General features: G+C 39.3%; 1 protein-coding gene across 17 annotated transcripts in view; it reads right to left on the reverse strand.

The window, feature by feature from the left end:
- SPATA6L (spermatogenesis associated 6 like) overlaps window positions 1-27,981 on the reverse strand; it is a 288,921-nt gene that overhangs the window by 241,037 nt on the left and 19,903 nt on the right. For all 17 annotated transcript variants that reach the window (XM_074394761.1, XM_074394762.1, XM_010346170.3 and 14 more), the window contains 2 exons: window positions 26,572-26,620; window positions 11,463-11,504 (listed from right to left, as the gene is read on the reverse strand). In XM_074394761.1, coding sequence (XP_074250862.1) covers window positions 11,463-11,504; window positions 26,572-26,620 — 91 coding nt within the window. The remainder of the gene's footprint in view (window positions 1-11,462; window positions 11,505-26,571; window positions 26,621-27,981) is intronic.

Below are 27,981 nucleotides of genomic sequence, written 5' to 3' on the forward strand. Positions count from 1 at the left end.
AGTTGATTATATTAACTACAAATATTATTTTCAATATTGCAAAAGGGATACTACAAAATACTCATTACCAAAAGATCTTGGGTCTAATGGGATGGACATTTACTGAGTTGAAGGACAGAAAGCTACCATCTGAATCATCCTCGACCGTACAGCAGGTACCATGCAAGAGATGAGGACTGAGAGTGGTCCCTGCACAGAGGACCATCAAAAAAGCAACTGTAGCCAATGAGTCAGTTTTGCTATTTAGTTACTGCAAAGAATTTTTACTTTGAGAAGAATTCTGAAGAGGGTGGTTTTGTTTTTGGTACATCAACTGTAGAACATAATTGACCTTACATCAAATAATATGATGCATTAAATTCTTCCTCCTACTAACTCCGTTTAATATGAATGTTTGGGTTCTACTGAGGCAAGAATCAAAGTGCAAAAAGAAATTATTTTACATTTTTCATCATAAACAGCATTTCTTTCCCCTCTGTGTTCCCAGCCATGCTCCAGCCACAATTGATTGATATTCCCTCCTCAGCAATGTACTTCCACCATGCATGCTATTCCTTCCTCTCATCCTGCTGGGACCCTATTCATCTTTAAAGTTTCACTGTAAATGTATTATAGTATCTTCCCCTTACAGGTCCAAAGTGGAACTCTTGATTGTTTCCTAAACATCAGTTCTCCCTAGAGGAATGTGCACTAGTTGCTCAAGCTAAAAGTTTAGGATTCATCCTTGATTCTGCTCTTTCTCTCACACCTTACATCAATCCATCATCAAGTCCTGTTGACTCTTTCCAAAATAAATCTAAACTCTGTCCCCTTCTCTCCATCTTTACAGCTGCAATCAGGTCCAAGCCCCCACCACCTACCTCTCAACTGCACTACTGTGATGGCCTTAGTTGATGTCCCTGCCTCTATTCTCCTGCACTCAAATCCACTGTTCACACACTACAATGTTTTAAATACATCAGACTATGCCTTTCTCCTGCTTAAAACGTTCCAATGGCTTCCCATCATATTAGAACAAAATCTAAGCACCTTACCCTAGACTTCAAGATTCTATATAATCAGGCTTCTAATAACCTCTCCTAATTCATTTATTGCCACTCTTCCTTGATCACTGTTCCCTATCATCCTTTATTCTTCCTGCTGTCCTTCAAACACACCAAGCTCATCTCTCTGTAAGGCTTTTGCCTTTTCGTTCTCCTCCTTGTAAGGTTCCCTTCCCAGGTCTTTGCATGGCTGGCTCCTTCTTACTGAATAACAGGCTTGGTTTAAATGTCATCTTATCAGAAGGTGGCAACCCAACCCAAAAGAGCACTCCTTCCCAGATGCTCCCTATCATATCATGCTATTTTACTTTCAACATAATATTTACCACTAACTGATATTTTTGTCCATGTATTTATTCATGATCTGCTTCGACCAATGCTCCATGAAAGCAGTGAATTTGTCTTTTCTGTACATTATTCTACTTCTGGCAGGGCTGTCCCTAGAAAGGTGTGAACTCAGAGCAGTTCAATCAGTACAGGGCCTAGCCAAGACAATCACACCTGAAAAGGCTCCTCACTGTCAGCATCTTCAACAAGCCACTTGAAATATCACTAAAGATAGACATTTTCAAATTGAACTTCAATGATGTTCAGAGACGAGGAGTGAAGTGCAGTATCCTGGATGTTGCCCCTAAACCTGTGGAACACTGCTTGGGACATAATGGGTACCTGATAAATGCTTCTTAAATGAATGAACTTGAGGACTAAATTAAGATAACTTGCTGAAGTGCCAGCTTATGTTAGCACTCAATAAGCATTAGTTACCCTCTTTGAGACTCACTTTCCACACTATTAAAAAAGGAGAGAGGGGTAAAGAAGAGACTAAGTATTCTCTAAAAGCTTTTCTAACTCTTACCCTTCATTCATTTTTCAATAATTTATTTTCAGGGCAGGCGTGGTGGCTCATGCCTGTAATCCCAGCACTTTGGGAGGCCAAGGTGGGCAGATCACCTGAGGTCAAGAGTTCAACATGGCAAACCCCATCTCTACTAAATATACAAAAATTAGCTGGGCGTGGTGGTGGGCGCCTGTAATCCCAACTACTTGGGAGGCTGAAGCAGGAGGATCACTTGAACATGGGAGGCAGAGGTTGCTGTGAGCCAAGATGGCACCATTGCACTCCAGTCTCTTATTTTTTTGCACTCCCAAAAAAATAAATCTATAAATCTGTTTTCATTCATACATTCAAAAAATACTTCATTCATTGAGAACTTCCTATGTAGCAAGACTTATAGACACCGAATTTATACTAGTGAACAATATAAATATAATCAATGCCCTCCTGGAGCTTACAGTATGTGAGTATTAAACTATTATACAAATAAATGTGTAATTAAAAAGTATAAGTGCCACAAGTGATAAGAAGTAGCTTCTATAAGAGTAAATTACTAGGAATAAAGATATAGAGACGGTAGAGAGACAGGAGGGAAGATGGGTTTTATTTTTATTTTTATTTTTATTTTTTTGAGACAGAATCTTGCTCTTGTTGCCCAGGCTGGAGTGCAATGGCACAATCTTGGCTCACTGCAACCTCCACCTCCCAGGTCCAAGTGATTCTCTTGCCTCAGCCTCCCAAGTAGCTGAGATTACAGGCACCCACCACCATGCCTGGCTAATTTTTGTATTTTTAGTAGAGATGGAGTTTCACCATGTTGGCCAGGCTGGTCTCAAACTCCTAACCTCAGGTGATCCACCTGCCTCAGTCTCCCAAAGTGCTGGGATTACAGGCATGAGCCACCACACCCAGCCAGTGGGTGTAATTCTAACATCAATTCTTTGCTTCATTTACTAGTCTCATCCTGGCATTTTCTTCATCAGTGCTCTTTTTACAATGCTCCCTGTGATGGACATAATCCTCCCGCCTTTGCTGGCCAAAACCAGACTCTGCCTCCATCCAGACACTCTGAAGTACAACCTGCAAATGGAAAGTGATATACCAATTTCCCCAGCTATCACTAGCAACAAAATACAACTTTCTCCTGAAGCCTATAGTATACAGTTAAGAACTCAAGTTCTAGGGTCAGGCAGGGCTGGTTTCAAACCCCTGCTCTACCACTTACTATGTGATCTTGGGCAAATCATGTAAACTAACTTCAGTCTCCTCTTCAAGAAAATGTAAAAACTGTCATCATACCTGCCCTTTAGGACTACTGTGAGGATGAATGACAAAGGTATATAGAGTGCAGAGCACAGCACCTGGTATTACCTACCATTACCACAACTGCTCCCTGACACCAGCCCAGCAGTGGCCCCAGAACTGCTCTGGTCTCTGTAAATATCTCTATGTTCCTATCAGGAACAAACACCTAGATGCATGATATGATGCTCTACACAGGATGCCTTTCCTTTTCCCTCTTTCCTTTCCTATGTTTTTGGCTAGTTCTTGTCACTGCACCTAAATAACTGCTAAAATATTATGCCTGTGTTTAGCAAGAATTTAGATAAAATTAAGAGGCTGGGAAAATTGAAAGCGAGCTCATACTCTATTTTTAGAATCACAGTAATAAAAATAGACTGAAACAGGGTTAGACAAATAAATAGAAGGCTATGAAGCTTCTCAAGACAGTCTCTCTGGCATAGTCATTTTCTAGAAATCCAAATTGCTACCCAGTGTGAAAATGTCAGCACACTCAAAGGATGTTACAGCAAGAGACTAGGTTATAAATAATAAACATATTTACAGGCTGAATGAGTCTTATAGGTCAAAGGAAGTATCTGAAAGAACTCAGTGCTCTCCTTAAAGAACTAATTACATTTTGCTCAAAGCTTTAGGAAGAGGAAAAAAAAAAAAGAGCTAATTACACAGACAGTGACATCATCAATGGCATAAATGAACTTCTCCCCCAAAAAGGAAACAAATGAGACTTTAAGAGAAATAACAATTTTAATAACAACATTGGCTGGAGGCATATCTAACATTTTTAGTGCATATCGGAATTGACACCGTGCTTCCAGATACAGGATCACATTTGATTCCCTCTTTACAGATAAGGAAACTGAGGCTGGAGAGTTTGACCTGTCATGATGCCACATGGCTAGTGACAGATACCACATGGCAAAGTAGGAATTCAAAACCAAATCATCTGAGGCAAAAGTTTTTTCCTTGCTAGTGCCTATAAAAGTATAAAAGCATGCCATAAAAGTATAAAATATTGCTATAAAAGCATTGCTATAGCCGGGCGCGGTGGCTCAAGCCTGTAATCCCAGCACTTTGGGAGGCCGAGGCGGGTGGATCACGAGGTCGAGAGATCGAGACCATCCTGGTCAACATGGCGAAACCCCGTCTCTACTAAAAAAATACAAAAAACTAGCTGGGCGTGGTGGCGCGTGCCTGTAATCCCAGCTACTTAGGAGGCTGAGGCAGGAGAATTGCCTGAGCCCGGGAGGCAGAGGTTGCGGTGAGCCGAGATCGCGCCATTGCACTCCAGCCTGGGTAACAAGAGCGAAACTCCGTCTCAAAAAAAAAAAAAAAAAAGCATTGCTATAAAAGTATAAAATTAAGCTCCGATTAAATGAATGGGTGCCCAGTAGAATAGGCTTTTACAGTTGGACTGAATATACATGACTTACCCAAAGTGAAGGTATTTAATTTAGAGGTTAATAAAAGGAAAGCGCCAAGCTGACTGTCAAATAGGATCACGCTGCCCCTCTGTGTCCATTCCCTTTTTCCCACCTTTGTAAACTGAAGAACAGGAGGGGTCTTTACTACTCAGCTGCAAAAATCACTGGACTTCTTTATTCTTTGGCAGTAAAGCCATATGCACATCTGGATATTATTACTTGTATTATTAATTTACTTGCACTATTAATGATTGTAACATGTCTTTTGACTATAAGTGTGTTTGAAAGCAATGAGAAAAAAAATCAAGCAATAAATCCAGCAAAATGAAAAGGTAACAATTCAGCCAATAAAGAAATTAGTCCCTGGGAACCTAAATGTGGCCCATGTGACCCCACAGTACAGTCCAGAGACTTTAAGGAAAAAAAAAAATTTTTTTAGTTAGTATCAAGGACCAGCAGATCATGAGGGCTCACTGCCACGGCTACATGCCCAGTGCTACCAACATCACACTACGAAGATTGGCACAGTGTAGATCATGTGCAAAGTATGCCTGCAGTAACATATGTTAAACAAATTAATGGATCACTCTGTATTATATCCAAAGCTAAGTAAAACAATTGAATTGTTATTTTGAGCAATTCCACTAAAATTACAATCTGAAATTGATAGGAGATGAAAAGAAAACAAATACAGGACAGCTTCCATTTTGTATCTGATTAACTTCTTAGTTATAACCGGTATTTATGCCCTCAACTAGAATATTCTGCAATCATTCTTTTCAAACAACTATTCTTATAATCTTCTCACAGACAGGCTTCTGGTCACATGAAAAACATATAGCAGTCCAAGGCATAGTAAGTTTTAATAAGCAAATTGTAGAATATATATAGTCAACGTGTGTGTGTGTGTGTGTGTGTGTGTGTGTGTGTTGAAAATACATATTCTGCAACTGGCTTTTTTAAAATGTAATATATCTTGGACTGTCATATGTTTTTCAAGAGACCAGAAAACCAACATTTAGTATATTCAACCAACCATAAAATATATACACACACAACTACATATACTAAATGCTAAAAATATTCATGTTTATATATACCATATTTAATATACAGTCATCCCTAAGTATCCACAGGGGTTGGTTTCAGGAGCCCCTGCAGATACTAAAGTATCCATGAATGCTCAAGTCCCTGATATAAACTGGTGTAGTTGGGGTAACTTGATTGAAGGTAAAAAGGGCATAATAATAAAAAATAGGCTGGGCACAGTGGCTTATGCCTGTAATCCCAGCACTTTGGGAGGCCAAGGCAGGAGGATCATCTGAGGTCAGGAGTTTGAAACCAGCCTGGCCAACATGGTGAAACTCCATCTCTACTAAAAATATGAAAATTAGCTGGGTGTGGTGGTGCATGCCTGTAGTTCCAGCTATTCAGGAGGCTGAGGCAGGAGAATTGCTTGAACCCAGGAGGCAAAGGTTGCAGTGAGCCAAGATTGAAGGTAGAGGTTGCAGTGAGTGCCAATGCACTCCAGCCTGGGCAACAGAGCAGAACTCTGTCTCAAATAAATAAATAAATATAAATAAATAAAATTAAATGGTGTAGTATTTGCATACAACCTACGCACATCCTCCTGTATGTGCCAAATCATCTCTAGATTACTTATAATACCTAATATAATGTAAATATTATATAACAGTTGTTATGCTGTATGATTGAGGGACTAATGACAAGAAAAAGTCTGTACATGTTCAGTACAGACACAACCATCACAGGTCTAACTACATTTTTGATTCATGGTTAGCTGAATTCATGGCTGTGGATCTTGACTATCAGAAGATCTAACCATATATGGAGAATATGCATGTGTATGTCTATGTATTTTAGGGTTGGCTGAAAATACTAAACGTGTTTTAGAATGTCTAAAAAGATTCACATCAAATTGTTTTGTTGAGACAGGGTCTCACTTGGTCGCCCAAGTTGGAGTGCAGTGGCAAGATCACAGCTCACTGCAGCCTCAACCTCCTTGGCTCAAGTGATCCTCCTCCCTAGCCTCTCAAGCAGCTGGGACTACAGGCATGCACCAGTACACCCAGCTAATTTTTGTACTTTCATTAGAGATGAGGTTTCACCATGTTTCCCAGGCTGTACCTGAACTCCTGCACTCAAGCAGTCCACCCACCTTTACCTCTCAAAGTGCTGGGATTACTAGCCCACATCAGATTGTTAATGGTCAGGGATTGTTGAATGTGCTTTTGACATTTTATTATATATACTTTCACATTAGTTAAATTTTTTATAGTGAGATTACTTAGGTATTGGATAACTTTTTAAAAATCCATGTGAAATTAAATAAGACCAAGGTGGGGATGCTTCTACTTTATTAGCATACTAAAATATAATTTGTCAGCAGTGATATATGTTTGAACATAAAATTGGGTCAAATAAGAATAAAAAACGTATGGAAAAAAACTCAATGTCCTGATTTCAGCCTGTCAGTTTTAGGCTGAAAAACATTCCATGAGAATTTCTAAAAAGTAGGCAGAAGGCACCTGCTCATTTGCATCTACCTACAAAGGTAATGACATCTCCATAAACACTTATTCTTAAATTCACAGAGTGGAGTTCTTATCTGTCTCCAGAGGCAGCCTTTGCCAAAGAACCAAGTAGCAGGAGAAAGAACTACAGACTCCTGGGTTCACTGCACTTCACTCGAGCCCTTGACCTGCTCCAATGATATTCACAACAGGCAGGACTATGATCCCTATAAAAGCGTCCTCAGTCCCCTCTGCTTTAGCTCAGGCATGTGCTAGTCTCATCTTCCTTCTGCCATGTTCTCTTAAGAAAAAGAAAAGCACACACCATAAAACATCAAAATAATGCAACACAACAGGGAAAATATAACTGTTTTAAGCATAACTGATTTAAAACTTTGTTAAAAATAAGAATTTATACCAAAATACAACATTTATGTCCAGACATCACTCCATAAGTAATCAAAAGACAGTGACAGTCACTATACAGAAGGAAATAAAATGCATCATAATATGGTAAAATGGAAATTTTTAAGAAGTTTTAAATATAGGGTTGTCACAGGTCATATCTGAAAAGGAGACAGATCATAAAATAAGATAAAATTTATTTAATTTTTATTTATTTATTTATTTATTTTGAGAGAGTCTTGCTCTGTCACCCAGGCTGGACTACAGTGCCATGATCTCCTCTTACTGCAACCTCCGCCTCCCAGGTTCAAGCAGTTGTCCTGCCTAAGACTCCCAAGTAGCTGGGATTACAGGTGGCCGCCACCACACCCAGCTAATTTTTGTGTTTTTAGTAGAAACGGGGTTTCACTATGTTGGCCAGGCTGGTCTCAAACTCCTGACCTGGTGATCTGTCCACCTCAGCCTCCGACAGTGCTGTTATTACAGGTGTGAGCCATGACATACCTTGCAAACACAACAAGTCCAAATGACAGTATCCAGCATTAACTAGGATATGGGGAATGGGCACACTATGCACTCCTGGATGCAGTACAAGTATTGGAAACTTATTGGGGATTCGTCTACCCCAGTTTAGAAGGCATGGCTCAATCTAGTAATTCTATTACTTGTAAATAAACCAAGAGAGAAATATTATTTTTATAAAAATGTGAAAGACAAAGAAAACCTAAATGCTCAACAATATTAATTTATGGATAACACCACCACTATGGAAAAATACATAGCTATTGAAAATGACAAGTAAACTACAGGTAACAATGTAAGTAAGAAAAGTAAAACTCATAATACTATGTAAATACCATTTATAGATCTATAAAAACACATATATAAATTAATGAAATTCTTTATAGTTATCAAAAATAATGACGTAGACCAGGTGCAGTGGCTCACGTCTGTAATCCCAGCACTTTGGGAGGCCAAGGCGGACAGATCACCTGAGATCAGGAGTTCAACTCCAGCCTGCCAATATGGTAAAATCCCATCTCTACTAAAAATACATAAAAATTAGCTGGGTGTGTTGGCAGGCACCTGTAATTCCATCTGCTCAGGAGGCTGAGGCAGGAGAATCGCTTGATCCTGGGAGGCAGAGGTTGCAGTGAGCCGACGCTGCATCACTACACTCCAGCCTGGGTAACAGAGCTAGACTCCGTCTCAAAAAAAATAAAAATGATGTAGATTTATGCTTTTAGAAATGACAACATAGGCAAGGCATGCTGGCTCATGCCTATAATCCCAGCACTTTGGGAAGCCAAGGTGGGAGGATCACTTGTATCCAGGAGTTAGACACCAGCCTAGGCAACATAGTAAAATTCCATCTCAAAAAAAAAGTATGTGATGCTATGTAAAAAAAAAAAAAAAAAAAAAAAAAAAATCAGCTGGGCATGGTGCATGCCTGTAGTTCCAGCTACTGTGAAACTTAGGCAGGAGAACTGCTTGAACCCAGGAGGTCAAGGTTGCACAGAGCCAAGATCACATCACTGCACTCAGTAGGAGTGACAGAGTCAGATCTTGTCTCAAAAAATATATATAAAAAGTAAAATTTAATTTAAAAAATTTGGCTAGGTGCAGTGGCTCACACCTGTAATCCCAGCACTCTGGGAGGCCGAGGCGAGTGGATCACGAGATCAGGAGATCGAGACGAGCCTGACCAACATGGTGAAACCCCGTCTCTACTAAAAATACAAAAATTATCTGGGCATGGTGGCACATGCCTGTAATCCCTCTATTCAGGAGGCTAAGGGAGGAGAATTGCCTGAACCTGGGAGGCGGAGGTTACAGTGAGCCAAGATTGTGCCATTGCACTCCAGCCTGGGCAACAGAGTGAGACTTCGTCTCAAAAAAAAAAAAAAAAAAATTAAACAATATGTGGAAATATTAACAAAATGTGGAAAGTTAATAACAGAAAAAAAAGTATGTGATGCTATGTAAAAATTCCATATCTATTCTTCTATCTACAGAGAAATATCAAGAAATATGTTCACCAAAATATAAATAAAGGTTATCTCAGGATTACATTAATTGGGGATGCTTTTTACAAGTAAAAATTATGAAGCTATTTTCATTTTGAGAAAGCAAAAAAGCAGAAATGTGTAATAGCAAAAATTAGAAGAGAATTTTCTGAGTTTTCAGTGTTCTCTCTCTCTCTTACACACACACGCACTCTCTTACGCTGACAACCCTAACATCACTAGATAGCTAGAGTGAAAGACTATTTGTGAGAATTGGTGCTACTGGGTAGCAGGTCCTAACCTCTCTCACCAGCTCAAGTCTTATGTCACTTAAGACACACCGCAAAGCAAAAGTACCACAGAACGGTTTCCTCCTAGAATCTCATCATTCTAGCACAGGGGTCACAGACTTTTTCTGTAAAGGGTCAGACAGCTAAAAGTTTTAGGCTTTGTAGGCCATCTGTTCAGAACTACTCACCTCTGTCATTCCTCTACCAAAGTAGCTATAAATACTACTTAAACAAATGAGTATGGCTATGTTCCAAAAAGACCTTTATTTATAAAAAATGAAATTAGAATTTCACATAATTTTCACATCACTAAATATTCATTTCAAAAATTCTTTCCAATCATTTAAAAATGTAAAAACCAAAAATTTTTTTAAAAGTTGAACAGTTATCATATACTCACAAAATTAAACAGTTATCATATACACAAAGTTAAACAGTTATCATATACCCCATTGCTAGACATAAACACAGGAGAACTGAAAGCAAATATATAACAATTTGTATATAAACATTCATAACAGCATTATTTATAACATCCAAAAAGTAGAAATGTGGTAGTCCATTTTCTGTTGCTTATAACAGAATACCTGAAACTGGGTAATTTGTTTTTAAAACACTATTTCTTACTGTTATGGAGGCTGAGAAGTCCCAGGTTTGAGGGGCTGTGTGTGGTGAGAGCCTTCTTGCTGGTAAGGACTCAGCTGAGTATCCAGGTGACACAGGGCATCACATAGTGAGGGTGCTAAGCATGCTAGCTCAGGTCTCTCTTCCTCCTCTTATAAAACCACCAGTCTCACCCCCATGATAACCCATTAATCCTTTAATCCATGAATAGATCAACCCATTCATAATGGTAGAGCTCTCATTACCCAATCCATATGAAAGAATATTATTCAGGTACAAAAAGGAATTCAGATCTGATACATGCTATAATATGGCTGAACCCTGAAAACATTATGCTAAGTAAAAGAAACCAGACATAAAAAGCCACATATTGTAGACTTCTATTCATATGAAATGTCTAGAATAACAAAATCAATAGAATTACTGGTGGTCAGGGCCTGGAGGAGGAAGGAACGGGAAATGATTGCTAATAAATATAAAAATTCTTTTTGGAGTAAAGAAAATGTTCTGGAATTAGTGGTGATGGCTGCCCAATCTTATGAACATACTAAAACCAATGAAGTGTACATTTGAAAATGGGGAATTGTATGATATATAATTTCGATAACAATAAAAAATGTGGAAACCATTCCTAGTTTGCAGGCCATACAGCTATGAACTACAAGCTGGATTTAGCTGGGGACTATAGTTTACCCACCCTGTTCTAGCATCTAACAAGGAAAATACTTTTCGGTTTTACACACACACACACACACACACACACACACACACACACACACACACACTCCCTCTCTCTCTCTGCAAATTAGAACACAGCCAAAGGCCAAAACTTGAAATCAGCTAAGCCAGAACTGAAAAAAAAGGCATGTGTTATATAGACTTACAGGTATTGAAGTTATATGTTATTTTAAAACAGCTCGTAAGTACAGTCCCCATTTTGTCAGGCCAAGTTTATTTTAAAATTAAGCTAATTTAGAAATGTATTTATTGGCACATTACCTGGAGGAACTAGCTGTATTAATTCAAACCTGGTTAGGAAGCCTAAAAAGGAAAAAACGAGATGTTAATACTTCCAAAAATTGCCGCGTTTTTCAATAATTATTAAGTTTTAAACTGTCATAAAATCCATTTAATAGTAACAATAATAAAACAGTAATTGAAAATAACTGCCATATCAACATCAAATCAGGTATTTCTAGATTTAATCAATCAAGATCAGGAGAATGGAATGAGAGTAACAGTTATAAAAATAGCATTTCGGGCCAGGTGCGGTGGCTCATGCCTGTATCCCAGCACTTTGGGAGGCCAAAGCGGGTGGATCACTAGGTCAGGAGATCAAGACCATCCTGGCTTACATGGTGAAACCCCATCTCTACTAACAATACAAAAAATTAGCCGGGCATGGTGGCACGTGCCTGTAGTCCCAGCTACTTGGGGGGCTGAAGCAGAAGAATCACTTGAACCTGGAAGGTAGAGGTTGCAGTGAGCCAAGATCACAGCTACTGAACTTCAACTTGGGCAACAGAGTGAGACTTCATCTCAAAAAAATAATAATAATAACAGTTTACAAGCCATAAAAAAGAACAAGATCATGTCTTTTGAAGGATCTGGAGGCCATCAAACTAATGCAGAAACAGAAAACCAAATACAGCATATTCTCACTTATAAGTAGGAGTTAAATGATGAGAATTCATGGACACACAGAAAGGAGCAATACACACTGGGGCCTACCCGAGGGTGGAGGGTGGGAGAAGAAAGACTATCAGAAAAAATAACTATTAGATACTAGACTTAATACCTGAATGACAATCTGTACAACAAACTCCCATGACACGAGTTCACCTATATAACAAACCTGCACATATACCCCTAAACCTAAAAGTTTAAAAAACAAACAAACAAAAAAAAACAAACAGCATTTCACCTCCTGAAAAGTTTTGGTAAAAAAAAACATGCAATATTTTGTCTCCTAAAAGTGTATACAATAAATAAATAAGTGTATACATAGAACTTTAAAATAACAATGCACTTTTCATCTTAAAAATTCAAAATCCACTTGTTATCCATTAACATACAAAAGTTTATCTTGCTTAAAAGTGCGCGACATGGCTATAAAAATTAGATATAAAATACAACTTTTTAAACTTCTTGAGTTCAAAATATATTTAGAAATAGTGAGCCTGAGGAGAATGCTGGGAAGATGGCCGCCTAAGAACAGCTCAGGACTTTAGCTCCCAGTGAAAGTGCAGAGGGTGAGTGGATGCCGCATTTCCAGACGAACTCTTATTGCCCACAGACCAGGAGATACCCAGGCAGAGGGGTCGCCAGCGTCGCAATCCCAGCCGGTGCGGCTGTTTTGGCCCCCGCGGGGCTGATTCCGCACGCGCAGCTGCTGTGACCACTCCCTGTTGCTGCGGTTCTCCGTACAAAAGCCAATGGTCCGGGAGCCCTCTTAGCTGGCGAGCAGAGCCCTGAGACGGCAGAATAGCCCATTCATCTGAAATAGCGAGTCAGGCCAGGAGATTCCTAGGCAAAAAATCCGCCAGGAGCCGGCGCCACAGTTCGAGCCGACTTCGTGAGTCGCAGCACGGGAGATCCCAGCGCCTTTTCAACAAGCGACCAGAACGCGGGGTCTTCAACTTAAAAGAAAAGACTCTGAGTCAGGGAGCCAGGTGATCAGGCTCGGTTGGTCCCACCCCTCCACCCCCAACAACAACGAAAACAAAAACAGTAATTGAAAACCCTCTGGGTTGAGCCCTTCAAACCAAGCACAGCTGAACGGGGACGGTCCGGCTCCGTGGGGGAGGGGCTTCCGCCATTACTGAGACTCTCCACCACTACGGAGGCAGGCTGCCGTTGCCGAGGCAACCCGCCGTTGCCGAGACAACCTGCCACAACAGAGAGAGTCCACCATAACAGAGGCGGGGCCACCATTGCCCAGACAGTTCTAACTACGCCCATATAAAAAGGACTACAGGGAAGAGCTCAGGGCAGCTGGGCGGAGCCCACAGCAGCACAGCAAAGCCCCTGCCGGCAGGCAGAGGCTAGGCCTGCTGCTAGCTGGGCGGGTCCGACCTGAAAGAAAAATCAAAAAAGGCAGTAGTGCAATGGAAACTCATAAAGCTCCAACTCCCTGGGACAGAGACAGACAACAGGTGGATAAACCCACAAAAATGGGAAGAAACCAGCGCAAAAAGGATGAAAACTCCCGAAACCAGAACACCTCTCCTCCTAAAAGGGATCACAACTCCTCACCAGCAAGGGAACCAGACTGGATGGAGAAGGAGGGTGATGAAATGACAGAATCAGACTTCAGAAGGTGGGTAGTAAGAAACTACAATGAGCTAAAAGAACATGTTCTAACCCATCGCAAAGAAAATAGGAACCTTGAAAAAAGATTGGACGAACTGCTGACGAGAATGGACAGCATAGAGAGGAGTATAAGTGAATTGATGGAGCTGAAAAACGCAACACGAGAACTTCGTGAAGCATGCACAAGCTTCAACAGCCGAATTGACCAAGCAGAAGAAAGGATATCAGAGGTCGAAGATCAACTCAATGAAATAAAAAGAGAAGGCAAGAACAGAGAAAAAAGCGCAAAAAGGAATGAACAAAATCTTCAAGAAATGTGGGACTATGTGAAAAGACCTAATCTACGTCTGATAGGTGTACCTGAATGTGATGAAGAGAATGAATCCAAGCTGGAAAATACTCTTCAGGATATTATCCAGGAAAACTTCCCCAACCTAGCAAGGCAGACCAATATTCAAATCCAGGAAATACAGAGAACACCACAAAGATATTCCTCAAGAAGAGCAACCCCAAGGCACATAATCGTCAGATTCACCAGGGTTGAAATGAAAGAGAAAATGCTAAGGGCAGCCAGAGAGAAAGGTCGGGTTACCCACAAAGGGAAGCCCATTAGACTCACAGCAGATCTCTCAGCAGAAACCCTACAAGCCAGAAGAGATTGGGGGCCAATATTCAACATCCTTAAAGAAAAGAACTTTCAACCCAGAATCTCCTATCCAGCCAAACTAAGCTTCATAAGTGAAGGAAAAATAAAATCCTTTGTGAACAAGCAAGCACTCAGAGATTTCATCACCACCAAACCTGCTCTACAAGAACTCCTGAAAGAGGCTCTACACATATAAAGGAACAACCAGTACCAGCCACTCCAAAAACACACCAAATGGTAAAAAAGCACCAACACAATCAAGAATCTGCATCAACTAACCAACAAAACAGCCAGGTAGCATCAAAATGACAGCATCAAATTCACACATAACAATACTATCCCTAAATGTCAATGGACTAAATGCCCCAGTCAAAAGACACAGACTGGCAAATTGGATAAAAAGCCAAAACCCATCAGTGTGCTGTATCCAGGAAACCCATCTTACATGCAAGGATACACAAAGGCTCAAAATAAAGGGATGGAGGAAGATCTACCAAGCAAATGGAGAGCAAAAAAAGGCAGGAGTTGCAATTCTCATCTCTGATAAAATAGACTTTAAAGCAACAAAGATCAAAAGAGACAAAGAAGGACATTACATAATGGTAAAATGATCACTGCAACAAGAAGAGCTAACGATCCTAAATATATACACACCCAATACAGGAGCACCCAGATACATAAGGCAAGTTCTTAATGACTTACAAAGAGACTTAGACTCCCACACAATAATAGTGGGAGACTTTAACACCCATTGTCAATATTAGACAGATCAACCAGACAGAAAATCAACAAGGATATTCAGGACCTGAATACGGACCTGGATCAAGCAAACCTAATAGACATTTACAGAACTCTCCACCCCAAATCCACAGAATATACATTCTTCTCAGCACCACATCACACCTACTCTAAAATTGACCACATAATTGGCAATAAATCACTCCTCAGCAAATGCAAAAGAACAGAAATCATAACAAACAGTCTCTCAGACCACAGTGCAATCGAGTTAGAACTCAGAATGCAGAAACTAACTCAGAACCACACAGCTTCATGGAAACTGAACAACTTGCTCTTGAATGTTGACTGGATAAACAATGAAATGAAGGCAGAAATAAAGATGTTCTTCGAAACCAATGAGAACAAAGACACAACATACCAGAATCTCTGGGACACATTTAAAGCAGTCTCTAGAGGAAAATATATAGCAATGAGTGCCCACATGAGAAGAAAGGAGAGATCTAAAATTGACACCCTATCATCAAAATTGAAAGAGCTAGAGGAGCAAGATCAAAAAAACTCAAAACCTAGCAGAAGACAGGAAATAACTAAGATCAGAGCAGAACTGAAGGAAATAGAGACACAAAAAACTCTTCAAAAAATCAATAAATCCAGGAGCTGGTTTTTTGAAAAGATCAATAAAATAGACAGACCACTAGCCAGATTAATAAAAAAAGAAAAGAGAGAATAACCAAATTGATGCAATAAAAAACGATAAAGGGGATATCACCACAGATTCCACAGAAATCCAAACCATCATCAGAGATTATTACAAACAACTCTATGCACATAAACTAGTAAACCTGGAAGAAATGGATAAATTCCTGGACACCTGCAACCTCCCAAGCCTAAACCTGGAAGAAGCCGAAACCCTGAATAGACCAATAACATGGTCTGAAGTCGAGGCAGCAATAAAGAGCCTACCACCCAAAAAAAGCCCAGGTCCAGATGGGTTCACAGCTGAATTCTACCAGACATACAAGGAGGAGCTGATACCATTCCTTCTGAAACTATTCCAGACAATCCAAAAAGAGGGAATCCTTCCCAAATCATTTTACGAGACAAACATCATCCTGATACCAAAACCCGGCAGAGACTCAACAAGAAAAGAAAATTTCAGGCCAATATCCATGATGAACATAGATGCAAAAATCTTCAATAAAATACTGGCAAACCGATTGCAACAGCATATCAAAAAGCTCATCCACCATGATCAAGTAGGATTCATCCCGGGGATGCAAGGCTGGTTCAACATACGCAAGTCCATAAACGTAATTCACCACATAAACAGAACCAAAGACAAAAACCACATGATTATCTCGATTGATGCAGAGAAGGCTTTTGACAAAATTCAACAACCCTTTATGCTAAAAACCCTCAATAAACTAGGTATTGACGGAACGTATCTCAAAACAATAAAAGCTATTTACGACAAACCAACAGCCAATATCATACTGAATGGGCAAAAACTGGAAGCATTCCCTTTGAAATCTGGCACTAGACAAGGATGCCCTCTCTCACCACTCCTATTCAATATAGTACTGGAAGTTCTAGCCAGAGCAATCAGGCAAGAAAAAGAAATAAAGGGTATCCAAATTGGAAAGGAGGAAATCAAATTGTCTCTATTTGCAGATGACATGATTGTATATCTGGAAGACCCCATCATCTCAGCCCAAAATCTCCTGAAACTGATAAACAACTTCAGCAAAGTCTCAGGATACAAAATCAACGTGCAAAAATCACAAGCATTCCTATACACCAGTAATAGACTTCAAGAGAGCCAAATCAAGAACGAACTGCCATTCACAATTGCTACAAAGAGAATAAAGTACCTAGGAATACAACTAACAAGGAACGTAAAGGACCTCTTCAAGGAGAACTACAAGCCATTGCTCAACGAAATAAGAAAGGATACAAACAGATGGAGAAACATTCCATGTTCATGGTTAGGAAGAATCAACATCGTGAAAATGGCCATACTGCCCAAAGTAATTTACAGATTCAACGCTATTCCCATCAAGCTACCAATGACCTTCTTCACAGAACTGGAAAAAAACACCTTAAACTTCATATGGAACCAAAAGAGAGCCCGCATAGCCAAGTCAATTCTAAGCAAAAAGAACAAAGCGGGAGGCATCACACTACCGGACTTCAAACTATACTACAAGGCTACAGTAATCAAAACAGCATGGTACTGGTACCAAAACAGAGATATAGACCAATGGAACAGAACAGAGGTCTCAGAGGAAATACAACATACCCACAACCATCTGATCTTCGACAAACCTGACAAAAACAAGCAATGGGGAAAGGACTCCCTGTTTAATAAATGGTGTTGGGAAAACTGGCTAGCCATGTGCAGAAAGCAGAAACAGGACCCCTTCCTGACACCTTACACCAAAATTAACTCCAGATGGATTAAAGACTTAAACATAAGACCTAATACCATAAAAACCTTAGAAGAAAATCTAGGCAAAACCATTCAGGACATAGGTGTAGGCAAGGACTTCATGACCAAAACGCCAAAAGCAATGGCAACAAAAGCCAATATAGACAAATGGGACCTAATCGAACTCCACAGCTTCTGCACGGCAAAAGAAACAGTCAGTAGAGTGAATCGGCAACCAACAGAATGGGAAAAAATTTTTGCAGTCTACCCATCTGACAAGGGGCTGATATCCAGAATTTACAAAGAACTAAAGCAGATCTACAAGAAAAAAACAAACAAGCCCATTCAAAAATGGGCGAAGGATATGAACAGATACTTTACAAAAGAAGACATACAGGAGGCCAACAAACATATGAAAAAATGCTCATCATCACTGGTCATCAGAGAAATGCAAATCAAAACCACATTGAGATACCATCTCACACCAGTTAGAATGGCGATCATTAAAAAATCGGGAAACGACAGATGCTGGAGAGGATGTGGAGAAATAGGAACACTTTTACACTGTTGGTGGGAATGTAAATTAATTCAACCATTGTGGAAGACAGTGTGGCGATTCCTCAAGGACCTAAAAATAGAAATCCCATTTGACCCAGCAATCCCATTACTGGGTATATATCCAAAGGATTATAAATCATTCTACTACAAGGACACGTGCACACGAATGTTCATTGCAGCACTGTTTACAATAGCAAAGACCTGGAACCAACCCAAATGCCCAACGATGACAGACTGGATAGGGAAAATGTGGTACATATACACCATGGAATATTATGCAGCCATCAAAAACGATGAGTTCACGTCCTTTGTAGGGACATGGATGAACCTGGAAACCATCATTCTCAGCAAACTGACACAAGAGCAGAAAATCAAACACCGTATGTTCTCGCTCATAGGCGGGTGTTGAACAATGAGAACACATGGACAGAGGGAGGGGAGCACTACACACTGGGGTCCGTTGGGGGGAAATGGGGGAGGGGCGGGGGGTGGGGAGGTGTGAAGAGATAGCATGGGGAGAAATGACAGATACAGGTGAGGGGACGGAAGGCAGCAAAGCACACTGCCATGTGTGTACCTATGCAACAATCTTGCATGTTCATCACATATACCCCAAAACCTAAAATGCAATTAAAAAAAAATAAAAAAAATAAAAAAAAATAAAAGAAAAGAAATAGTGAGCCTATGTACAACGACAAGAATAAAACTAAAAAAAGGACAAGAATAAAATTCAGATCTTTAAGATAACTTAAAACAAATGATACATAAGGTTGGTGCAATTATACAATTTAAACATCAACAAAGATAATTCTCACAAAATAATATAACAAGTGAAAACATTTTACTTTTTTTGTTTTGTTTTGTTTTTTGAGCCAAGGTCTCGCTTTGTCACCTAGGGTGGAGTGCAGTGGTGCGATTCTGGGTCACTGCAACCTCCACTTTCTTGCTTCAATTGATCCTTCTGTCTCAGCCCCCTCAAGTAGCTGGAACTACAGGTGCATGGCACCACGCCCAGCTACTTTTTTGTATTTTTAATAGTGATGGGGTTTCACCATGTTGGCCAAGCTGGTCTCAAACTCCTAACCTCTGGTGACTACCCACCTTAGCCTCCCAAAGTGTTGGGATTACAGGTGTAAGCCACTGTGCCCAGCTGTGAAAACATTTTAAATAGACAACAAAAGTAAAATTCTAACTTTGTAGATTTATGAAAAAGTTTTGAATTTATAGGACAAAATTTTAAATGCCAAGAAACTTAAAAGCCAAGACAGCCTGAAACTTTAGGCTTTCAAAATGAGAGGCGGGAAAATATATTTGCCAAACATCACCCCAGTGGTAATTTAAGCACCTCATTTGTTTCAGGCTCTAAATTCTTCTTTTTTTTATGTGTTTATTTCCACAGGTTCTTGGGGAACAGGTGGTGTTGGATTACTTGAGTAAGTTCTTTAGTGGTGATTTGTGAGATTTTGGTGCACCCATCAACCAAGCAGTAGACACTGCCACCTATTGGTAGTGTTTTATACCTCACTCCCTTCCCACCCTTTCCCCGTAAGTCCCCAAAGTCCATTGTGTCATTCTTGTGCCTTTGCATCCTCATAGCTTAGCTCCCACTTATAAGTGAGAATATATGATGTTTGGTTTTCCATTCCTGAGTTACTTCATGTAGAATAATAGTCTTCAATTTCATCCGGGTCATTGCTAATGTCATTAATTCACTCCTTTCAATGGTTGAGTAGTATTCCATCATACCATATATATGACGGAATATATATATATCACAGTTTCTTTATCCACTTGTTGATTGATGGGCTTTGAGTTGGTTCCATGTTTTTGCAATTGCAAAATTTTGCTGCTATAAACAAGCATGTGTAAGTATGTTTTAAATAAAATGACTTCTTTTCCTCTGGGTAGACAGATACCCATTAGTGGGACTGCTGGATTAAATAGTAGTTTTACTTTTAGTTCTTTAATGAATCTCTGCACTGTTTTCCATAGTGGTTGTACTAGTTTACATTCCCATCAGCAGTGTAGAACTATTATCTGTTCACTGCATCCATGACAACACCTACTATTTTTTGATTTTTTTTATTATGGTTAGGCTCTAAATTCTATGTAGTCATTTAATTCTCAACACAACTCTGAGTCCAAAGCAAGGGCTAGCCTCATTTTTATGAATGAAGAAACTAAATCTCAAAGAGGAAACTATAGTAATGTAGGCAAGATCACACTGGCTAACAGTGACAGGGCTGTATTTGAACCCAAGTAGTCTGCTCTCAGGGCCTGTCCTCTTATCCACAAGATACTTCATTGAAAAATCCTATTCTTCCACAGAGCGAGTTAATTAGGATGCTTGATAAAATAACTACACCTTTTAATTGCCTTCTGGAATGGCATAACATAATTCACACTCGCTTTAAATATCAAGGACAGAGGAAATCACTTATAAGTGACCTAGAGAACTGTTCTTATGTTCTTTTATGCTTCAGTCCACCTCTCAGGGTTAATATTGGGAAATGAAATGACAATATCCCAATTCTTATATGATCATTTAAAATGCTGAATTTTTCTTCTGAATTTAAAGAGGCTTGAGAGAATCAGTGTTCTTACAGATGTGACCTATCTCAGAGAGACAGTTCACTTTTCTGCTTTTTAAGATTCAGGTAGAAACATAAATGCAGCAAATCAACTGGGTATTGAATCCACTTTTTAAAAGGCCAAATGCCAAAAGCATCATTTTTTTAATACCCAGTTGCCTTGATGGCTTCCTGAGACACATACTTGCTCAGTGACTACCCTAACCCATGCTACCTCTGTAGGCACTGATTTACTCTTTACCTAATTTCAAACTCTTTAATCTACCTGGTATGTCAACCTGAGGCATAGCCTGCTACCATTCTGACTTCTACCCAGGATGGCCTCAGCTCACTTGGTACTTGATTACATGTGTAAGTTCTCTAGTCCTTTCCCTAGATTCTGCTATTATCTGTGACCTTGGTCCAATTCTTTCAACTGAGTAACATCTCAGCTGCAAATTTCATAAAACTTAAAAATGTGATTAAAAGTCACACCATCCACAAACCTTTCACCTAAAGACACTGGGAAAACAAAAGGGCAAACTAAACCTAAAGCAAACAGAGGAAAGACAGTAATAAAGATTAAGCAAAAAGTAATGAAATAGAAAACAGAAGACCAACAGAAAATCAATAAATCTAAAAGTTGGTTCTTTAAAATGATCAATAAAACTGACAAACCTTTAGCTAGACTCACTAAGAAAAAACAGAAAATACTCAAATTACTAAAATCATAAATGAAAGGACAGACATTACCACTGATTTTACAGAAATAATTTGTTTCTTTGTTTGTTTCTGAGACAGAGTCTTGCTCTGTTGCCCCGGCTAGAATGCACTGGCATGATCTCAGCTCACTGCCACCTCTGCTGCTGGAGCTCAAGCAATTTTTCCACCTCACCCTCCCAAGCAGCTAGGATTACAGGCAATCACCACCAAACCTGGCTAACTTATGGGGGTGTGTGTCTGTATTTTTGGTAGAGACGGGGTTTCACCATATTGGCCAGGCTGGTCTGAAACTCCTGAGCTCAAGTGATCCCCACACCCTGGCCTTCCAAAGTCCTGGGATTACAGGCGTGAGCTACCATGCCTGGCCTAGAAATAATTTTTTTCTTTTTTCTTTTTTTTTTTTTTGAGACAGAGTCCTGCTCTGTCACCCAGGTTGGGGTGCAGTGATACGATCATAGCTCACTGCAGCCTTAACCTCCCTAACTCAAGTGATCCTCCCACCTTAGCCTCCTTAGGAGGGAAAACCACAGGCACATGCCACCACAACCCACTAATTTTTGTTGTTGTTGTTGTATGGACGGGATCTCCAAAAAAATAGTTTTAAGGGAATACTGTGAACACCTTTATGCCAATAAATTAGATAAATGAAATGGAAAAACTCCTAGAAAGACACAAATTAATAAAACTGATTCAAGAAGAATCAGAAAATCTGAAGAGACCTATAACACGTAGAAAGAAATTAGTAATCAAAAAACAACCCAAAGACAAACCCAGGTCCAGGTGGCTTCACTAGTAAATACTACCTTAATAATTAGTACCAATTATTTATAAACTCTTCCAAAAAATAGAAGAGGACAGAACATACCAAAACGGATTCCATGAGGTTAGCATTACCAAAATCAGATGAAGCCATCAGAAGAAAACAAAACTACAGACCAATATCTCTTATGATTGTAAGCCCCCAAATCATCAACATAATACTAGCAAAGCAAATTCAGCAACATATAGAAAGGATTATATACCATAAGGTTGGGTTAGTATCTAAAAATCACGTATCAATAAAATAAAGGATAAAATCACATGATTGTCTGGGCTCAGTGACTCATGCCCATAATCCCGGCACTTTAGAAGGTTGAGGTGGGAGGATCACTTGAGGTCAGGAGTTCAAGACTAGCCTGGCCCATATGGTGAAACTCCATCTCTACTAAATATACAAAAATTAGGCGGGCATCATGGCAGGTGCCTGTAATTCAAGCTACTCAGGAAGCTGAGGCAGGAGAATCGCTTAAACCAGGGAGGTGGAAGTTGCAGTGAGCCGAGATGGCACCATTGCAGCTCAGCCTGGGCAACAAGAATGAGACTCCATCTCAAAAAATAATAATAATAACATAGATCATCTCAATAGATGTAGAAAAGGCATGTGATAAAATTCAACATTCCTTCATGATAAAAACTCAATAAACTAGGAATAAAGAAGAGCTTCCTCAACCTGATATAGAGCACTTACGAAAAACCGTAATTTAACATTACAACTAATGGTGAAAAACTGAACACTTTTTCCCTACTATCAGGAAATAGATAAGGATACTCACTTTCACTGCTTCTATTCAATACTGTACTGGAGATTCTAGCCAGGGAAATTAGACATGAAAATGAAATAAAATGCATACAAACTATAAAAGAAGAAGTAAACTGTTTCTATTTGCAGATGACATCATTTTGTATATAGACAATCCTAAGAAATCAAGAAAAAAACTACTAAAACTAATAAATGAGTCCAGTAAGTTTTCAGGATAAAATATTAGTATATAAAAATCAATTGCATTTCTATAAACTTGAACAAATCTGAGAATGAAGTTTTCAAAAATTCCATTTACGACTGCTTCAGAGTACAAATGAATAAATTTAACCAAAATGCAATACTTGTAAACTGAAAATTATAAAACATTATTGAAATAAATTTAAAATAACCTAAATAAATGGAAATACATCCCACATTCATGACTGGAAAACCTAATATTTCTAAGGTGGAAATAATCCCCGAATTGATATACAGTCAATGGAATCCCTATCAGTATCCCAGCTGGCTTCTTTGCAGACATTGACAAACTATTTCAAAAGTTCTTATGGAAACTCTAATGAACCAAAATAGTAGTTCTGAAAAAGAAAAACTAAGCTGGAAGATTTACCCTTCCTGGTTTTGAGATTTATTCTAAAGCTAGGCCAGGCGCAATGGCTCACTCCTGTAATCCCAGCACTCTGGGAGGCAAGGTGGGCAATCATGAGATCAGGAGTTTGAGACCAGCCTGGCCAATACAGTGAAACCCTATCTCTACTAAAAATACAAAAATTAGCTGGGCATGGTGGCACACGCCTGTAGTCTCAGCTATTTGGGAGGCTGAGGGAGAAGAATCATTTCAATCCAGGAGGCAGAAGTTGCAGCGAGCCAAGATCGCACCACTGCACTCCAGCCTGGGCAACAGAGCAAGACTCTGTCTCAAAAAAGAAAAAAAGAAATCTATTACAAAGCCATGGTAATCAGGATTGTGTGTTGGCATAATGATAGACATATGAATCAGTGGAATAAAACTGAGAGCCTAAAAGTAAATCCTCACATTACTGTAAGCTGATTTTCAACAAGGGTGCCAAGACAATTCAATGAGGGAAAGAATGGTCTTTTATCAAATGGTGCTAACACAAATGGATATCCATATGCAAAATAATGAAGTTGGTCCCCAACCTCACACTGTCTACAAAAATCAACACAGTATAAACCACAGTGCTAAATATAAGGGCCAAAATTATAAAACTGTTAGAAGAAAACATTGATGTAAGTCTTCATGCCCTTGAGTTAGGCAATGATTTCTTAGACATGACACCAAAAGCACAAGCAACAAAGAAAAAATACATAAACTGAAATTCATCACAATTAAAAATTTTTGCATTTCAAAAAATACAAGAAAGTGAAAGACAATTCTAGAATGGGAGAAAATATTTGCAAATCATACATCTGACAAAGGTCTTGAATCTAGAATATATAAAGAATATTTACAGGCCAGGCATGGTAGCTCATATCTGTAACCCCAACATTTTGGGAAGCCCAGAAAGGAGGATCACTTAAGAACAGGAGTTCAAGACCAGCTGGGCAACATAGTGACATCCTGTTTAAATAAAATATAAAAAATAAAAAATAAAATCTAAAAACAAAACAAAATACAAAAAACAAACAAAAATAAAAACAAAAATTAGCTGGGCATGGTGATTTGCACCTACAGTCCCAGCTACTTCAGAAGCTGAGGTGGGAGGACTGCTTGAGCCCAGGAAGTCAAGGCTCCAATAAGCTATCATCATGTCACTGCACACTCCAGGCTAGGTGACAGAGCGAGACCCTATCTCAAAATAAACAACAAAAAAAACAGAGACAAATGACCCCAATAAAAAGTAGACAAAGGATATGAATAGACATTTCCCCCAAAAAAATATACAAATGGCCAATTATCTCAGGAAAAAATGTCAACATCATTAGCCATCAGGGAAATGCAAATCAAAACAATGATGAGATACCATTTCACACTCACAAAGATGACTACCAATCAAAATGAGAGATAATAACAAGTGTTGGCCAGGATATGGGAAAATGGAACTCTTATACATTGCTGGTAGGATATAAAATGATTCAGCTGCTTTGGTAAATAATGTGAAACTTCCTTAAAAGGGTAAACATACAGTTACCATACTGAAATGGGAAAAGCTCCCTTTTCCCCCTCACAGGACATGCGATAAGGTCGTGGCTTGCTTCTTCAGTGTCTCACTGCTCAAATCTCCAGAGGAACATACAGAGGGGCAGGCTGTGGAGCTCCAACCCCACAGCAGTGTCTAGGGGTGAATGTTTATGGCTCCTGAAGCCCTAGTGGGCATGTGTTACAGGGTGCTCTTTCAGTTTGCTGTCTATAGCTGGCTTGAGACCCCTACCTTGCCACAAGGACAGAGGGCTTTCTGTATCCCCAGGTTTTTTGCCTTGGTATACCAGAAGAATCAGATTACACATGGGGTTGGAAAATGAGTGCAAGATTTCACTGAATGGAAGTAGCTTTCAGCAGATGGGGGAGCCAGAAGGGAGATGATTTTCCCCTGGAGTTGGGCCACTTGGCAGCCCTGGCTCTCCTCCAACTGCCCCGGCCAAACTCCGTGTTGTTCTGCAAGGCCGAGGCACTCCTCTGTATGTCCAGTCACTCCCGTCTCTGCCTTGCTAGGGTCTTGGGTTTTTATAGGCACAAGATGGTGGCGTGGCAAGCCAGGATGCTCTTGAGAAATGCAACATGTGAGCGCAGTGCCTGTCCTCACCTAGGTCCGTAGGGATGGAGCCCTAGCCAGGGATCACACCCTTCCTCTACCCAGCACCTCTCTTCCCTCTTCCTTATCATTTAAAGGTACCACGCTCTTCCCTCCCCAGCACTCCTGTATCCATATGACCCAGCAATTTCACTCCTAGGTATACCCAAGAGGTATTAAAACATTATGTTCACACAAAAACTTATACACAAATATTCACAGATTAATTATTTATCATAGCCTAAAAGTGGAAACAACCCAAATGTCCATCAATAGATGACTAGAAAAATAAAATGTGATATATTCGTCCAATAGAATACTACTTGGCTATAAAAAATTAAGTTTGCACATGCTGTAACATGGATGAACCCTGAAAACATTACACTAAGAAGTCAATTACAAAGGAGCACAAGTTGTATAACCTCGTTCACATGAAATACCCAGAATAAGCAACTCTATAGAGACAGAAAGATTAGTGATTGCCTATAGCTGGTAGGGTTGGTAGGGAACAGCAAGTAACTACTAATGAGCATAGGGCTGCCTTTTGTGATGATAAAAATATTTTAATTAAATGAAATACACAAAAACAATTTTTATAAATAAATAACCAAACAGAATCATACCATCCATCAAAGCCATCTATATTTAGAAAAGGGTATGTGACAGAATCAAAAACATAATTCAAATTGTATACAGACTCTTGAATGTAAATATTTATGAAACATGAATATATTACAGTTTAGAAAAGAGAAAAATTTTAAAACTGCGAATTACACACAATAGTCTTTTGGTAGTACCTACTTTCCAAAATGTCTGCTACAGCTCCAGGATCTACTGCATTTTCAAATACCTGCAGAGGAAAATGGGGAAAATAAATTTGTCTTAATAAGTGCATATGGAAACTGTAAATGCCAGGTGCAGTAGCTCACATCTGTAATCCTAGCACTTTGGGAGGCCAAGGTGGGTGGACTGCTTAAGCTCAGGAATTTGAGACCAGCCTGGGCAACATAGTAAAACCCTCTCTCCACAAAAAATACCAAAGTTAGGTGGGCATGGTGGCTCGTGCCTGTATTCCCAGCTACTCGTGGGGCTGAGGCTGAAGGATCACTTAAGCCCAGGAGACAGAGGTTGCATTGAGCCGAGATCACATCACCACACTCCAGCATGAGAGAAAGAGTGAGACCATGTCTCAAAAAAAAAAAAAAAAAAGGAAACTGTAGATTATTTTCTTCCAAATAATTAACATATGTAAAATCCAGTCACATAAAATTTTAGAATTCAACAGATGCACCTTTAGTAGGTTTCTGACTAAAAGTTCAACAGGTGATGATGGAATAAATGAAGGATAACTAACACAACAATAAGAAGTGCAAGAAAATCTCAATTAGCTAAGTCTACCACATGCTAAAAACGTTACTAACTTGACCTAGCTCTCCTGTTTGTTGCTAAAAGCACATCCTGAATCAACCTCAAAGAGTCTTGTTTGATGACCTAGGAAAACATTCTGTATACAATAGATACTTATTCAATGTTAACTGAATGAATGGTTGATCTTCCAGGCAATTGGTTGTGCTAAAAAGAAACATAAAAAGAAATTTTACCTATTTGTAACACAAAAGCTAGTACTAGCAGCTACACTCCCACAGAGGTTTTAAATGTATCTTGAAGCACAAGAAAAACATTGTAATATCTGTCTAGCCACTGCCAAATCTTTATGTTTTGCTCTTGAAATAAAAGGGCCTGGGATAGGATTGAAATAAAGGTACACCATGTCTTTCCCCCTAAACTCGTAGAACCCTAAGAAAACAAAGTATTTTCAGCAGAGTTTGATTTCAGGATTTAAAGTTCTGATTTAAATGGTGTTTAAACTTAAGAATGAAAATGTCTCACATAATCCAGTTTTGTCCTACTGACTTGAATTTATCAAACAAATGTGGGTAAGTGGGGTTTTCTTTGCCTAACCTATTTTTAATAATCCTTTCGTTTCACCCATTGTTATGGGTTGAATTGTGTCCCCCTCAAAATTCATAGGTTGAATTATTAAAAACCCAGTATCTCAGAATATGACCTTGGTTTGCAAAAAGGGTCACTGCAAATAAAATTACTTAAGTTAGAATGAGGTCATACCAGGATAGGGTGGGCCTCTTATCTGATATGACTGGTGTCCTTATGAAAGGCAAAAATTTGAGCACAGAAACTGTTTTTAAAAAA

The sequence above is a fragment of the Saimiri boliviensis genome, chromosome 2 (assembly GCF_048565385.1).
Source record: "Saimiri boliviensis isolate mSaiBol1 chromosome 2, mSaiBol1.pri, whole genome shotgun sequence".
NCBI classification, from domain to species: domain Eukaryota; kingdom Metazoa; phylum Chordata; class Mammalia; order Primates; family Cebidae; genus Saimiri; species Saimiri boliviensis.